The sequence below is a fragment of the Pelophylax lessonae genome (assembly GCF_965119305.1).
Source record: "Pelophylax lessonae genome assembly, chromosome: 3".
Classification (NCBI taxonomy): Eukaryota; Metazoa; Chordata; class Amphibia; order Anura; family Ranidae; genus Pelophylax; species Pelophylax lessonae.
Window position 1 is genome coordinate 515,098,204 of NC_138770.1, and position 17,207 is coordinate 515,115,410.

Consider the following 17,207-nt stretch of genomic DNA (forward strand, 5'->3'; position numbering starts at 1 on the left):
CGGGATGACAGGGTGGGCGGGAGACGGCACAAGAGCCCGATTACAGCAGGTGGTCAATAGGAGGAGCAGCATGAAGAGGAACCGATCCCCTCAGTTTTCCTCCAGTCCAGCAGCCGATGAAAGGCTGCAGGAGACAAATGGAGGGGGATCAGTTCCTCTAGATGCCGCCCCTCCTATCCTTACAAATTTGCATTTCTGTCCATTTAAGCGGTAGTAAACCGCAGTTGGTTAAAAAAAAAAATCCCTGCAAGGAAAGATCATAATGTGCTAGTATGCATCGCATACTAAGACATTATGAGAAAATTAGATTTTTTACTACAACTCCATAACTCCAATTTTGTTGAAAAAAAAAAATTCCCCTCTGGGTGATCTCTGTACATTACAAGGATGTTAAAACTCTTGCAGATTCCTACCTTTTGTTTTTCTGAAAAAATCCCTGTTTGATAATTATATAACCACTCCCATTTGACCCACTCAACACATATGCAAAGAGAATCAGACAGCTGTGGCAGCTGCAAGGCTCTAATGAGAAAAGCTGCTGAGCCTGCATCCCTTTAGACGTGTTCCTATTGGGAGTATCTCACCAAAAATGACTTTGCAGGGGATGCCTGAAATCTGACTTCTTAGTGTAGACTTTTGGGAAAATTTGTGAGCCAATCACACAAGCAGGAAATTATGTTACTGGGGTGTGATATGTATGTGAGCCATATTGCATTGAATTTTCAGAAAATTACAACAGCTGCAGATTGAAAAGGAAAGATAATTTTCAAACATTCAATCACAAATATGTGGTGTGTCGCAATTGTATACGCTATATTGTTTGCCATTTTTTGCCCCCCACGAAAGATAAGTTAGCCTTTAACGTAAAATCCATTCATCATTGACTGACACAGCTCCTGAGAATCTTGACCAGTGGGGCGTCCGAAAGCAGTGTCAAAACATGAGGGGAGGGAACAGCAAAAAAAAAAAAAAAAATTCCCAAGACTGAACCGTAGCCAACCAGGTGAAAGGAGCTCAACAACCAACAAATTGAGTGCCCACCTGAAACACTGTATATACTCAAGTATAAGCCGAGTTTTTTAGCATGTTTATTTACGCTGAAAAAGCCCCTCTCGGCTTATACTCGAGTCACTGGCTCACTTACATTTTAAAAATGGCGCCGCCCGGCGCCAACACGTCACCGCGCATGCGCCATCTGCCCAGGAATAGCCGAGCATCAGCGGTGCATGCGCAGTGACGTGTTGGCGCCAGGCGGGGCCATTTTTAAATGTAAGGTGCCTCACTGTCAGGTGAGACTCCAAATGGAAATCAGACAACTTTTGGAAGGAACGATGGACATAGGGCAAAGAATCACCTTATCTTTGTGGATCACCATAATGCCACCAATTCCTACACCCTGCGTGCAGAGGTAATCGCCACCAAAAAGGCCATCTTCTGGGACAGCGTAAGCTCCTGAATATTTTCTAAGGGGGGCTTCTGGAGGACTGAAAGCACCAAGTTCAGACCCCAAAGCGGTAGAGGAGACCTCACTGGTGGAATCAAATGTTGAATTTCCTTAATAAAACGGTACACATCAGGGAGTGCGTGGCCAGGGGTCGTTGAAAGACCGCCAAGGCAGACACCAGGCCCTTGATAGTCTTCAAGGCCAATTTCTGCTTAACCCTGTTGGAGGGATAAGACCCGAGCCACGGAGCTTGAACCCCAAGGGACTCACACCACAAAATGTACGGGTCACACGTACAATGGTAGATCTTCCTAGAGGTAGACTTCCTAGCTTTCAGCAGTACAAGGATCACAAACCCGGCAAACCTCTGTCCTTCAGCACCTGGCTTTCAACAGCCAAGCCGTCAAACCCAGAGACTAAAGCAGGATGGAAGATTGGACCTTGGGACAAAAGATCATTCCTGAGAGGTAGTCTCCATGCGACGTTGGCGACCAGCCGCACCAGGTCGGGGTTCCAAGACCGGCGAGGCCAGTCTGTGGCGACAATAATGACCGGAATCCCTTCTGCCTCAATCCTGTTGCACCATTGGTGGAACAGTCCACTTTTAAGGGATTCTACAAAGGGGAACCTCATCGCAAATCGTTTTTGCGTGTGTAGGAACCACAAAGGGACGTTTTTACTCTTTTGCAACAAATCTGTAAAAATAGTGAGGAAAAAGGAGACCCCTTTGGCACTCTAGACAGCTTTTGAGTGCCAAAAAGGGACTGGCGACTCTGCCGCAGCCAGGTCCTCAATTTTTAAAGTTTCACACAGACACAATCTTTGCGTCCACGAGCACATTTCCGTGCGCAGCTACAGGTGTGGAGGAATTTCTCTCACCATCTGAAAAATCAGGGCACGTGGCTGCAGACCCCTCAGGGTGGGCCACATCCACAGGGGCCAAATCAGATCCAGGATGAGGAGACAGATTGGCAGGGGGGAAGGCGGAGGGTGCTTTTTTGCTAGCCCGCCACCCAAAAGCCATCTCCACCCGGCATGCAAAGGACTCCAGGACCACCATCAGTGCACCAATGGATGGTTGGGACAAGGAGGGGGGCAGGTGGTAAAACGTGCTCTAAAGACTCCATTAATAAATAAATAGGGGGACCCCCCACAAAAAACGCAAAACACTGCCCGGTTGCCAGTACCTGAGCACCCCATGATGCTGCAGCAGAGAGAGGGAGGACCTCACCGGGCTCACCACCCCCCAAGGCAGGCACCGGCAACATCAAGATAAACTGCACTCAATGTGTGGCGTCTGGTAAAGGAAGAGACCCAGGAGTCAGCACCAGGGAATAAGGAGGGGCTTCCACAGCTGAAATTTCTGCCCAGAAGCTACTCTAATGGCCGCCACTGATTCCTTTGCCGGACCCGCCACACTACCCCAGATAGGAGAAGGGGTATGGATGGGAGGCTAGATGACCCACAGGGACCACCATAGCACAGGGGGACCCAACAGGAAGAAAGGGAACCCGGGGGTTTAACCATCCCGGGGAGGGGCCCACGTCCACCCCAAAACAGCTACTTGGCATACCAGGAACCAGGCGGGCACCGCTTCAGACAATCTCCTAGCCATCAAAATGGGGGGGTGTGGCGTCCAGGAGGAACGCTGCAACACATAGGCCAAGACCTTGCAAGGCGTTTAACTCGCAGGCCAGTCCTCTCTCGGTGGGGCTATGTCGCGGTCGACCTAGCACGGAGCTGTGGTCTGCGCGCACTTGCTGGCCAGACTGTGGTGACCACTGATCTAGATTATCCAGCCCTGCAGTTGATTGTAGATCTCACAGGAAAGAAAAAAATTGCCAGGACCAGAGATCCCAGCAAGTACCTATAGCAGAGAGAGGGGAGTATGCCTCCTGGGACTGCCCATAGCCGTAGTAGAGTTTTTTACAGCCTAGTGTCCTACTCCTGTGGAGGGCAGTATAACTGGTCAAGATTCTCAGGAGCTGTGTCTGTCAATGAACGAAAGAGAAACTTACCTTAGACCCAAGCCCTCCAGCGCCAGGCTGTCACCACGAAGAGGGCTGACAACTTCATCTGGTCTTCCTTCTGGGTTTGAGGCCTCCGGCTACATCAGTGACTGGGGGCACAATGACGTCACTCCCCCGCATGTACGGGCTCTGAAGGTCCGGTGACCTTCAGAGTGCATGCACCTGTGACGTCACAGGCTGCATGCACTCTAATTAGCTCTTAAACAGTGCAAGTTTAGGAGATATTCACAGTACCTACAGTTAAGTCTTATTATAAGCTTACATGTTGGTATAAGTGGTGTAACAAGAGTTTACTACCACTTTCAGTTCTGAGATTTATATGCAAGCACAGCCTTGTTTGCAGAGTAGGAGACCCAGTTTTACTCTGCTGCAGTTAAAGGGTAACTCCACTAAAAAATAGCAAATAAAGGAAAGTGATGCAGGCCCAGAAGATTTCCTCATTGGTGCTCTGCAGGTGTACAGCTGACTGATAATTATGAAGGAAGGAGGAAGGAATCTGCAACAAAAGGTTTTTTTTTTTTTTTTTTCTATTTCCGGTACTTCTAGCGCCATCAATTTAGGTAGCACTTTACATATACATTGTACATTCACATCAGACCCTGCCCTCAAGGAACTTCTAATCTAAGGTCCCTAACTCACATTCATACATACACATACTAGGGCCAATTTAGACAAGAGCCAAATTAACCTACCATCATGTCTTTGGAGGTTGTTTTAATCCTTGTAATGTACATCACCCAGAGAGGAAAGTTTTTTTCTTAACAAAAGTAAAGTGTGAAGGACAGTTCAGTTACCACCTGCCGACCTGGCCATAGCCAAATTACTGCTACAGCATGGTCGGCTAGTTCTGGAAGGGCGTACAATGATAGGGTGCGCACCCAGGAATGCCCATGATGGGCGGGTCCCCCAGACCCGGGGGATCACAGATCGGGGTGAAGGGCCAATGACAGTGGCCCTTTACCATGTGATCACTCCGTCTAATGATGTAGTGATCATTTGTCCACAAACAGGTGCATGTCCGATTCAGCTCTCTCCTCTGACGCTGTACACACCGATCGGTACAGCGCGCAATAGTGCTCACCCGTGCCTCAACCATGCCCATATGTGCCTCATCCATGCTGCATCAATTCCCCATCTGTGCCCATCCATGCCACATCAGTGCTCATCCATGACACAAGTGTAATAGGTATTCAGGGAATTTGATTTGTAATTTTATGTCCAAAGAGCACCTCACAGTGCTCCCTGCATGTCGGGCCCGGTATGTGGCCAGGCTGTGTAAAAGTCTCACATGTGGTATCCCTGTACTCTGGAGTAGTAGTAGAATTTATTTTGGGGTGTATTTTTTGCTATGTACATGCCATGCGTTAGAAATATCTTATAAAAATTGACAACTTTGTGGAGAAAAAAAAAAAAACACGTGTTCATAAAAAGTCATTATGCCTCCTAGATGTGTTGGGGTGTTTGCTTTACAAAATGGGTCATTTTGTGGGTGATTCCATTGTCCTGGTGCTCCTGGTCCTTCAATAGGTTGTCAGGAAATTGTGTGCAATTTATGCTCCTAGTATGCCTGGAGGTGCTACTTGCATGTTGGGCCTCTGTAAGCCAGACTGTAAAAGTCTCACACATGTGGTATTGCCATACTCAAGAGGAGTAGCAGAAGTGTTTTGGGGTGTGGTTGCAAATATCCCTATATAGTGTGTGGGAAATAACTTGGTAATAGGACAACTTTGTAAGCAAAAAAAAAAAAAAAAAGAAAAATGTATATATGTGTATATATATATATATATATAATAATTTTTGTAAGAACTTACCGTAAAATTATTTCCTCCGAGTCCTGACAGTCGCCGCCCAATGGTATTAGCCTTCACTAGTGGGTAATGGCGCCCTCTGCAGGAGCAGTGCTAGGCAGATAATTATCAGGTTAATACAAAAAAATGTTATACCTTGGCATGCCACAAGGGGGCCATCCCTCAGCCATTATCCTGAACCCAATCTTACATTACCTCAGTTTGTAGCAAGCAGTACCGGAAGGCAAACAACCCCCAGATCCAAAAAAACTAGAGGGGTGGGGGCACCGACTGTCAAGAGGACTACAGAGAAAATAATTTTACGGTAAGTTCTTACAAAAATTCTATTTTCTCTTGCGTCCTCTGACAGTCGCCGCCTGATGGCATTAGCCTTCACTAATCGGACGTCCCAAAGCAGTGCAGGTATGAGGGGTGGGAAAGCAACGCAACCAAATTAGAAGGTAATGTAAACAGCGGGGCCAGTAACAACCTGAGCCCACAATAAAAAACTGGAACAAACCCAGATACAAAAAAGCACCCCAAGGAGGAGACAGTAAAGACAATGTCCCCTTAAACAACTGTCACACTCAAAAACTTTGCTGTCAAAGGAAGCATCCGAAGATGCAAATAATCAAGTTTGGAAAACTTTGTGAAAGTGTGCACGGACGACCAAGTCGCCACCTTGCACAGCTGAGCCGCAGAAGACTGATGGCAAAAAGCCCAAGAGGCACTAACGGCTAGAGTAGAATGGGCCGTTACCAGAAAAGGAGGAATCTGACCCTTAATGGAATAGGCCTGAACAATCGTCTGTCTGATCCACTTCGAAATGGTTGCCGCAGAGGCAGCCAATCCCTTCCGGGGTCCCTCAGTAAGAACAAATAGAGAATCAGACTGTCTAATCGACTCCGTGGCAGACAGATAGACCTTGACCGCCTGGACCACATCCAGGGAATGCAAGGAAAACTCCTTAGGATGTTTGGGTCGTGCACACAACAAAGGCAACACGATATCCTCATTGAGGTGGAATGAAGAAACCACCTTGGGAAGAAAACGACTGATTCGGTCGCAGAACCACCTTATCTCTATGAAGCACCAGATAAGAACGGCAGGACAAGGCCGCCAATTCAGACACTCTGCAAGCCGACGTGATGGCCATCAGAAAGGCAACTTTCTAGGATAACACAGACAGAGGAATCTCTGTGATGTTTTCAAAGGGAGGTTGTTGTAGCACAGACAAAACTAAATTTAGATCCCATGGAGGCAAAGGAGCGCTCCTCGGGGGAGCCAAAATGCCACACCCCCTGAATGAAGATGCGGACCAAGGAATGGTCGCTGAAAAAAGATGGCCAAGGCTGACCACTGACCCTTGACCGTAGTCCGAGCAAGACGCTGATCCACGCCCTTCTGCAGGAAGGCCAAGACCTTCGCCACTGAGAAGAAACGAGGGTGAAGACCATTCGCCTCGCACCAAGCTATATACGCTTTCCAGGTGCGGTGATAAACGCTTTACGAGCCTTTAAAGAGGAAGTAAACCCTCCTCAGGAAGTTGTACCTATAGGTAAGCCTATGATAAGGCTTACCTATAGGTACTGTAAATATCTCCTAAACATGTACGGTTTAGGAGATATTTACCTTTAATGCAGCCAGTGACGTCACTGGCGCATGCGCTCTGAAGGAACGGCTGATCGTGCCGTTCCTTCAGAGCCCTGTGCCGTGACCGTCGGCGTGCGCGGAAGTGACGTCACCGCGGCTCCGGCCAATCAGATGGCCGGATGCCGCGATCCCGGAAGACGGGCGACTGAACATGTCGCTCGTCATACAGGTAAGAGCGGCACGGCGGGGGCTCGTTCTAAGGTAAGTATTTCATAATGAGCTAGTATGCGATGCATACTAGCTCATTATGTCTTTCTCTTGCAGGTTGTAAAAAAATTTTGAACGAGTTTACAACCTCTTTAACAAGGTAGGGATGACCGCCTGTGGAAGACCTCTATCCCTCAAGACCTGGCTTTCAAAAGCCATGCCATTAAAGCCAGAGACTGTAAAGCAGTATGGAAGATCGGTCCTTGAGACAAAAGATCGTCTCGCAGTGGAAGCCGCCAGGGAGGTTCGACGACCATCTGAACTATGTCCGCGTACCAGGACCATCGAGGCCAGTCCGGGGCCACTAGAATGACTGACATCCGTTCCGACGCCAACCTGCGGAGGAACCTGGACAACAGTTGAATTGGAGGAAAGGCGTAGAGCAGCAGCCGATAGCGTTGCCAAGGCACCACCTACGCGTCCACGGCATCTGCCAGAGGCTCGCAAGTCCTGGCCACGAACCTTTCCACCTTTTAGTTGAGACGAGACGCAAACAAATCCACGTCTGGCGTCCACCACCCGGCGCACAGGAGGTGAAACCCCTCCGGATGCAGGGACCATTTCCCCTGGTCCAAAGTCTGGCGACTCAGATAGTCCGTCCGCCTGCCAGTTGTCAACACCCGGAATGTGAACAGCCGAGATCGCCGGTACATGCGATTCGCCCCAAGATAGAATCTCGGCCACTTCCTTGGCCGCTCAGGACCTCCTCGTGCCCCCCTGGTGATGGATACAAGCCACAGCCATGGCTTTGTCCATCTGTACGCGGACTGGACACCCTTGAAGCTGAGATGACCATCGGAACAGACAAAGCTTGATCGCATGGAGCTCTAAGATGTTTATCGGCAGCAAAGTCTCCCCCCGCCGACCACGTCCCCTGGGCACAAAGCTTGCCCAGAACTCCTCCCCAGCCCAACAGGCTGGCATCCATGGTGAGAATCGACCATAACAGAGGTCGGAAGGTCTGGCCCTGTGTCAAGGACGGCGACTGGAGCCACCACAAGAGATCTGACCGCACAGGAGGACTCAATGAAATCCTCCTTTCCAAGGACTGAGGTATCCTGTCCCATCTGGCCAGGATCTCCGCTTGCAGAGTCCTGGTGTGAAACTGAGCAAACAGTACTGCTTCGAAGGCCGAGACCATCAGGCCCAGAACCCGCATGCAGGTCCGCAAGGAGGAAAGACAGTTGTCCCTGAGAGACCTGGTCTCTTCCCTTAAGAGTCCAGAGTTTGTCCTCCGGAAAGAAGACCCGAGATTGAGACGAGTCCAGGACCATCCCCAGGTACTGAAGGCGAGTTGAGGGAGTCAGTGCTGACTTCTGAAAATTGATGGTCCACCCGAACTCCTGTAACGTCTGAACCGTCACGTCCAGGTCGCTCACCAAGGTCACACATGAGTTCGACCTTAACAAGAGGTCGCCCAGGTAACCGAGGACCGCAATGCCCCGTAAACCTAGTAAAGCTAGAACCAGGGCTAACACCTTGGTGAAAACTCTGGGAGCCGAAGCGAGACCGAAATGCAACGCCACAAACTGGTAGTGCTCCCCAGCCACCGCGAATCGAAGGTACCTCTGATGACCCTCGAAAATAGGGATGTGTAGATACGCATCCTTTACATTGATGGAAGCCAGGAAGTCCCCAGGCCTCAACGATGCCACCACCGACCGGATGGATTCCATCCTGATTTTCTGTACCCGCACAAAGCGGTTCAGAGACTTCAAATCCAGAACTGGACGCACCTTACCCTCTTTTCTGGGCACCGTGAACAGGTTGGAGTAAAACCCGCGAAACCGTTCCTGTGAAGGAACGGATACAACAACTCCTTGTGCAATCAGATCGTGCACTGCCCCCATGAGATCTCGGAGACCATCAGGGGACAGCTGGAGATTGGAAGGGAAGTACATGTCTGCGGGCCAAGATCGAAACTCGATCTGTACCCTGAACGAATGTTTGAGAAATATAGGGGAAAGTTTCCGCGCTATTGGAGGAAATTAAGTAAATAAATGACTGCAGCCTACCTCAAAAATATAGATAACTATATTTAGTGAATGTGGGGAAAAGGGAGGTAAAATGGCGCTGTCAGGCTAATAAATAGGAAATATAAATATATCTTAAAGTGCACTGGTGATAAAGTGAATAAAAATCATGGTATATAAAACTTCATATGGTGAGTCCTTAAAAAGTGTAAATATGTTTAAAAGAAATAAAAAAATATGTATGTATGTATGTATGTATGTATGTATGTATGTATGTATGTATGTATGTATGTATATATATATGTGTATATATATATATATATATATATTATCGTGATAAATGAATAAGAAAAGATATAAGTAATAAATTATTGAAAATCAATTCAGTGTGTGATCTTAAAGGTGTATATATGACTTCATAAAAAATACATTAAATAAATAAAGTGATGTTTTAAATATCCTCCATAAATAATTAAGGTGCTAATTAATCAAATATATATTGTGCTAGTGGGCCAAACAATAAATAGCTTTGTATAAATCTGTACACAATCAATTCATAAATAGTGTCCCAGCAATTTAAATAACATAAATAAATAAATAAATGTAAAGAGAATATATAGAAAAATTGTCCATATAAATAGCCAAATATTAAATGGTGCTGCAAATGTAATTGAGTCCCAAGATGGGAAATGAAGCAGGGATTTTAACAGGAAAAAATGGATTCCAGGAGTTCCAGACTGATGGGGGTGCTCAATACAGGAATAAGTGCTCCCCTCCTATTACTCCCGCACTCACCAGATGGTGGTACCCCCACAGGGGTAATCAGCGTTTGGGGTGACTCTCAAAGGTCCCTCCGAAGGCTGGCTAGTAATCCACTTAATCCCGACTTCATATGCCGTATTTTTCTCCAGGGGAAAATTGATGAGAAATCCCTCCTCTTAAAGTACTCCAATATATTTGAGAGATCCGGATGAGGAAAGAAAAAAGGGGCTCCAATAGTGAAGTATTGCAAAAAATAGGTGCTTTATTCATATAAATTTACAATACTCACATTCATTAACAGAAAAACGTCAGTTCCGCTTCCTGTTGACTGAGACGCACATCCGGCCAGTGGAACGCACCGCGTCCCGGAACTACCGCTACACGAGGGTGTTGCGGTCCCTAGGACATACATGCACCGTTTTTCTGTTAATGAATGTGAGTATTGTAAATTTATATGAATAAAGCACCTATTTTTTGCAATACTTCACTATTGGAGCCCCTTTTTTCTTTCCTCATCCGGATCTCTCAAATATATTGGAGTACTTTAAGAGGAGGGATTTCTCATCAATTTTCCCCTGGAGAAAAATACGGCATATGAAGTCGGGATTAAGTGGATTACTAGCCAGCCTTCGGAGGGACCTTTGAGAGTCACCCCAAACGCTGATTACCCCTGTGGGGGTACCACCATCTGGTGAGTGCGGGAGTAATAGGAGGGGAGCACTTATTCCTGTATTGAGCACCCCCATCAGTCTGGAACTCCTGGAATCCATTTTTTCCTGTTAAAATCCCTGCTTCATTTCCCATCTTGGGACTCAATTACATTTGCAGCACCATTTAATATTTGGCTATTTATATGGACAATTTTTCTATATATTCTCTTTACATTTATTTATTTATTTATGTTATTTAAATTGCTGGGACACTATTTATGAATTGATTGTGTACAGATTTATACAAAGCTATTTATTGTTTGGCCCACTAGCACAATATATATTTGATTAATTAGCACCTTAATTATTTATGGAGGATATTTAAAACATCACTTTATTTATTTAATGTATTTTTTATGAAGTCATATATACACCTTTAAGATCACACACTGAATTGATTTTCAATAATTTATTACTTATATCTTTATTTTCTTATTCATTTATCACGATAATATATATATATATATATATATATATATATATATATATATATATATATATATATATATATATATATATATATATATATATATATATATATATATATACATATTTTTTTATTAATTTCTTTTAAACATATTTACACTTTTTAAGAATGTTTGAGAAACCCACCTGTCCTGAATCCCGGACAACCAGAGTTCCTGAAAGTAATGCAGATGTCCCCCCCACCCCGACAACGGGTGAGGGCGTCCCTTCAGGAAGAGGTGGACTGGGCCGCCGAGCCGGACTGACCAGCTTCTGGCTTACCCGTCCACGGTTTCTTGTGGCCACCGGCGGGGTCGGAAGGGTTTACCCTTCTCCTGCGACCCAAAGGCATGAAATGAATTCCGTTGAGTCTTGAAGGAGGGTCCCCTCCGCGTGCGGGGGGACTTACCCTTAGTGACCTGGGGCAACAGAGTACCCTTACCTCCCGTGACTAGGCATTTGCCCACATCCAAGATGGCGCCCGATCGGGAGCCTGTGCAGAATCCCAACATAGCTGCTGTCCTCACACAGAGCTTAGGACTGCACACCATAAAACAGCTCCAAACGGCAGCAAAAAAAAAAAGTGTACAAACACATTCTGGCTATCATCAGGGACCCCAGGGAGACCCCTACAGCACCCCCAGCGGGAGCAGGGAGGGAGGGAGAACTAGCAGCCTGGCCAGAAGGTGGATCCTACAGAGACCACCAGCCCTGTTATCCCCCAAGAGTGGGCCCACAACCCCCCAGGGACAAGGGGGTATCAGTACTCACCAGTTCAGGAAGCGGGCACCCCCCAGATAAGGGAGACCTCCCACCCTAAGTGGGGGTGCCGTCAGCCACGGAGAGATGCTGGCAACACGCGGGCGATCCGGGTTGAGACATCCTAAGCGAAGACGTAGCTCCGCAGGCTCGTCCCCATTCGGAGGGGTACTGTCTCTGCGAGGCCTGGGCGTACCAGTAACCTGCGACGCTCGTTGGCAGGCTGGGACTCCATAAGGATCTATAATACCCAGTCCGGGGCCCAGCTCTGCAGTCACTTGTAGTCCTCCAGGAAAGGAATCCCTGACTAACTAGTGATAGTGAGAGAAATAAAAAGCTATTGTGCAAAGAAAAACACATGATTTCTGAAAGAAAATGTAAAGAAAGCTGAGACAAGAGTCCCAGCAGAAAAGACATAACCAGCTCCTGAGCTAGGCAACGTAAAACTGAGGTAATGTCAGATTGGGTTCAGGATAATGGCTGAGGGATGGCCCCCTAGTGGCGTGCCAAGGTATAAAAGTTTTTTTGTATTAACCTGATAATCATCTGCCTAACCTTGCTCCTGCAGAGGGCGCCATTACCCATTCGTGAAGGCTAATACCATCGGGCGGCGACTGTCAGAGGACGTAAGAGAAATGTATATTTTGTAAAGAATTGAGTGAAAAAATTACAACTTCAAAAAAAAAAAAAAAAAAAAAACTCACCATGCCTCTTACTAAATACCTCAGAATTTCTACTTTGCAAAAAAGGTGTAATTTGGGGGCTATTTGTAGTTTCCTAGCTTGTTAGCGTTTCAATGAGATAAGGCCTTCAGTGCATCAGGGGTGATCAATTTTTAATGATTGGCACCATAGCTTGTAAACTATAACCTTCACAAAGACTAAATATATACCTATTTGGGTTTTTTTTTTTACCAAAGATTTGTAGCAGTAATATAACTTTTGGCCAAAATGTATGAAGAAAAATTACTAATTTGCAAATTTTTATAACTTAAACGTAGAAAAATTTGTTTTTTTACTAAATTTTTGGTCTCATTTATAGCACAAAAAATATAAAACCCAGTGGTGATAAAACCCACTAAAAGAAAGCTCTATTTGTGTGGAAAAATAGGACAACTTTCAAATGGGTACAGTGCTGCATGACTAATGCCCCATACACACGTGCAGATTATCTGCAGACTTTTGTCTGCAGACTTACCAAAACCATATAATATGAGGTCAAACCTAAACACTTTCAATTTGTATGCAATCCGGCAGGCCCTTGCACTACATAGAATAGGTAAGTCTGCAGACAAAAGTCTGCAGATAATCTGCACGTGTGTATGGGGCATAAGTCCTTGTCATTTAAACTGAGCACTGAAAGATAAAATTGGCCTGGTTGGGAAGGGGGTATAAGTGCCCAGTGAGAAAATGGTTAAATGACCTGTTCCTTTCCACTAGCCTGTGACTGGACCATAAAAGGAAAAACAGTAGACAAATGATCATATCGCCCTGCTCTTCGCCCAGCATTTTCCAGCACAACTCTGTTGCTTCTCTCTCCCTCAGACTAAGCTCTGCTGTTCATGGACTGCAAGAGGTTAATACCAGGTTACACACCACTTTCATGTATAAAATAATTTTTTTTTCCACAGCCATTATGGGACCCAAAAAGTCTTACATTTTGCCAACACTTTTTTTTCCTTCTTCGAAAATAAAAGGGTAATCCTGTTGCTTCAACCAGTGTTTCTGGTCTTGGTTCCTTTAAAACCCCTAAAGCTACAAAGACTTTTCCTTTTTTCAACTGTTTCTCCATGGAGATTGGAAACACTGACAAGCTGTTTGCACTCTCTAAAAATACGTATTGTATTTCATTAGTGAGGATTTTATTCAGAAGTTCTGGCTATGCCTTCACTTTGTTAAACCATGTCCAAATGGTCAACGGCCATTAAATAGCTAAAGGCAAATACTTTACAGTGTGTGGCGAGGACAGCCGATCAGCGGCTCCTCCGAGGGGTCCCTCTGCAGAGTGTCTTCCCCCCCCCCCCTCATCCTGAAGTTGGGCTTTATTCTTTTACTCTCCCCTCTGCATTAAATGGATCCAAACAGATGGGTTCCCCAATTACCGATTCCTGGAAACTCTTCCCCTGCCAAGCATGGGCATTATTAGATGCAAGACCAACTGTAATGTAATCACATCATATGCCAATTCCACACTCATTGCTGGAAGGAAGATAAAAGGCAATTTGCTAAATTTTCCAACATGCCCAACTTGCAGTGAACTTCTAGCTATAGCTTTTGAGATTGCACAGCTCTTCTTGAATCACTTCTGGGATGTTTTTTTTTTTTGGGAAGGGAGTCTTTAAAGCCTAAAGTGGGGTACACACTAAGAAAATCGGGCCAACGATAATCCAATTTTCCTTGTTTCACAGCAACTAGGAACCGATTAAAGAAAATTTGTATGAAAAATGCTTTGTTTATAGTTTCTGATCTTGCGCAGTCTCTCATTTCAGATTTTTCTTGTACAAAAATGCTACATATTAAGCGAAAAGCGTTCAGAATTTTTCATTCAGAAGGTTGGAATTGGCTGTAGAAAGTTGTGTACACACTATACAAAAATTGTATGAAAGTTCTTTGGACGAAAATTCTCGCCCGATTTTCTTAGTGTGTACGAGCCTTAACTCCAGGTTTAATTAATGGGACATTAGTTTGTTTTGACCAAGCTACTTGCCTCACAAACAGATGTGCCCACAGGGAGCACTGCATACACTATATGCAACAGCTACATACAATATACAGCACTGTGCTCTAGCAGTGGGATGGGGCCTTCCCATCCCAGCTCCCAGAACAAACTGCTCAGCCATTCACAGGAAGCATTGTATTTCATCAATGAATGCAAGGTTTCATCTGATTGGCTGAGGTGGAGAGGCAGGCAGACATCATGGGTGCTCAACCCAACTCAATTTTATGCCGGGAGCTGGAGGGAAGTTCTTGTCCTGCTTGCTAGAACATGGTGCTGTATACTGTATGTAGCTGATGCAGTTTTAAGCAGTGCTCCCAGCGAGCAAATAGTTTGAACCAGCTTGTTCCAAACCAACTATTTCAAGTCTCAAGAAACCTGGAGTTGGGCTTTAAAAAGTACATCAACGTCAAAAACACTTAAAACTAGATTTGTTCCTGAACATTTTTCTTCTCTCATTTAAATCAATCCTGGTGGTCCTGCAAACAATGAACATCCACAAATGAAAGTCACCAGGATATGCACAGGTGTAAAGAGGAAGAAGAAAAAAATAAATAAAAGGAAGCAATCCTATGTTACTCACAGCTTTCGGTCAAAAAAATATTTTGTGGTGGGCAGTCTTAATTACTTACCCAATTGTTCTATTAGCTGGACAACACCTTTAGCAGTTGGTGAAATGAACCCCTGCTCAGTATTGGCACGGACCATCTTTCCCAAGTTGATATCTGTGACCCTAATGGTAAAATAAAACAGATTTGATGAAATACTCATTGTCCTAAACGTAGGTCATTACACACTAACTATATAAAATTTCAAGGCAAGCTTTGGAACACGCACAGATTCTGTTGTCTATATGTTGCTTTTGAGTTCTCCTCCTCCGACAAAAGCCTGCTGATAAGCTACCTAATCACCTTCATCCAGCACATGAAGGTTAATGTCAAAAGGCTTGGCCTATGAGTAGTAATGGCAGGCAAAAGCAAAAATGACTGCCAACTTATTTTAGACGCTAATGCAGGCAATTGCACTATAATTTTTATTTCAGCTTATGTTCAGGAGACACCAGAAGCATGAAATTAAAAAAAAAAAAAAAAAAAATGGGAGTATTAGCAAAGAAAACAATTTTGCATAGTTAATTTGGTGTTCACATAGATTACCCAATCATGTGCAAGTGAAATTAATAGAGAATAGAATGCTTCATTGCACATGATTAAATTAATGCAGTGAAGTTTACCTTGTTTACCAAGCTTTGCGAAGTGAACAGTTTCTATTACTTTAGTAAACAACCCCATTTTCAATCACGAGAATATCAGTTTCCAAAAAAAAAAAAAAAAAAAAAAAAAAAAAAAAAAAAAAAAAAAGGATGGATTTCTACTTTAACAGGTTTAAGAGGTTTGCAATCACACACTAGATTACCAAAAGTATTGGGATGCCTGCCTTTACATGCAAATTAACTTTAAAGGCATCCCAGTCTTTGTCTGTAGGGTCCAATATTGAGTTGGCCCACCCTTTGCAGCTGTAACAGCTTCAACTCTTCTAGGAAAGCTGTCCACAAGGTTTAGGAGTGTGTCTATGGGAATGTTTGACAATTCTTCTAGAAGCGCATTTGTAAGGTCAGGCACTGATGTTGGACAAAAAGGCCTCCAATTCATCCCAAAGGTGTTCTGTCGGGTTGAGATCAGGGCTCTGTGCAGGCTAGTCAAGTTCCTCCACCCTAAACTTGCTCATCCATGTCTTTATGGACCTTGCTTTGTGCACTGGTCCAAATCATTTGGTGGAGGGGGGGGGGTGGGATTATGGGGTCTGGTTCTTTTTCAGGGGTTGGGCTTGGCTTCTTTGTTCCAGTGAAGGGAACTCTTAAGGCATCTGAATAACAAGACGTTTTTGGACTATTTCATGCTCCCAACTTTGTGGGAACAGTTTGGTGTTGGCCCTTTCTGTTCCAACATTACTGCACACCTGTGCGCAAAGCAAGGTCCAGACCTTTGGGATGAATTAAACGGAGACTGCGAGCCAGGCCTTCTTGTCCAACATCAGTGCCTGACCTTACAAATGCGCTTCTGGAAGAATGGTCAAACATTCCCATAGACACACTCCTGAACCTTGTTGACAGCCTTCCCAGAAGACTCGAAGCTGTTATAGCTGCAAAGGGTGGGCAAACTCCATACTGAACCCTATGGACTAAGACTGGGATGCCATTTTAGTGGGTGTATTTTTTTTTTTTTTTTTACAGGGATGGGATGGAGCCTGACATTTTTATGGTTATACATCAGTCCCCACTGGGGAGGTCTCTGGTGCATGGATCCCATTTGTCCCAGTTTGCCAGAGTCTCCAGGGGTCTGTTCCCAACGAACATCCCTGACATTGTACCCAGTGTCTCCTGTCACAACAGGATTTTATTGGCAAAGCCTGTGCTGATAGTTTGCCCCATCGTCCACTGCCTGTGTTGGCGATTGCAGGCGGTGCCTGCCATGGTTGCGTCATGCCCTACCTGAAGGTAGCAACAGAGCTGCTGTGTCCCTCCTTTCATCTGCACCCATGAAGGAGAGCACCTCATTTTCTCGGCCTACATCTGCTAGGCTCATGAAATGAGAAGCACCCATGAGCAGGCACTAAAATTCTTGCTGGAGAAGGCAAGTGGTGCATTTGACTGGCAAGGCACCAAGAGACAGTTCGGAAGCAGGGATTGTAATGGTGCTCAGGAG

The 17,207-nt window shown here is 45.2% G+C and overlaps 1 protein-coding gene across 2 annotated transcripts in view; it reads right to left on the minus strand.

Moving 5' to 3' along the window:
• MTHFD1L (methylenetetrahydrofolate dehydrogenase (NADP+ dependent) 1 like) overlaps window positions 1-17,207 on the minus strand; it is a 562,387-nt gene that overhangs the window by 495,382 nt on the left and 49,798 nt on the right. For both annotated transcript variants that reach the window (XM_082251220.1, XM_082251219.1), the window contains exon 6: window positions 15,138-15,238. In XM_082251220.1, the coding sequence (XP_082107346.1) occupies window positions 15,138-15,238 (101 nt within the window). The remainder of the gene's footprint in view (window positions 1-15,137; window positions 15,239-17,207) is intronic.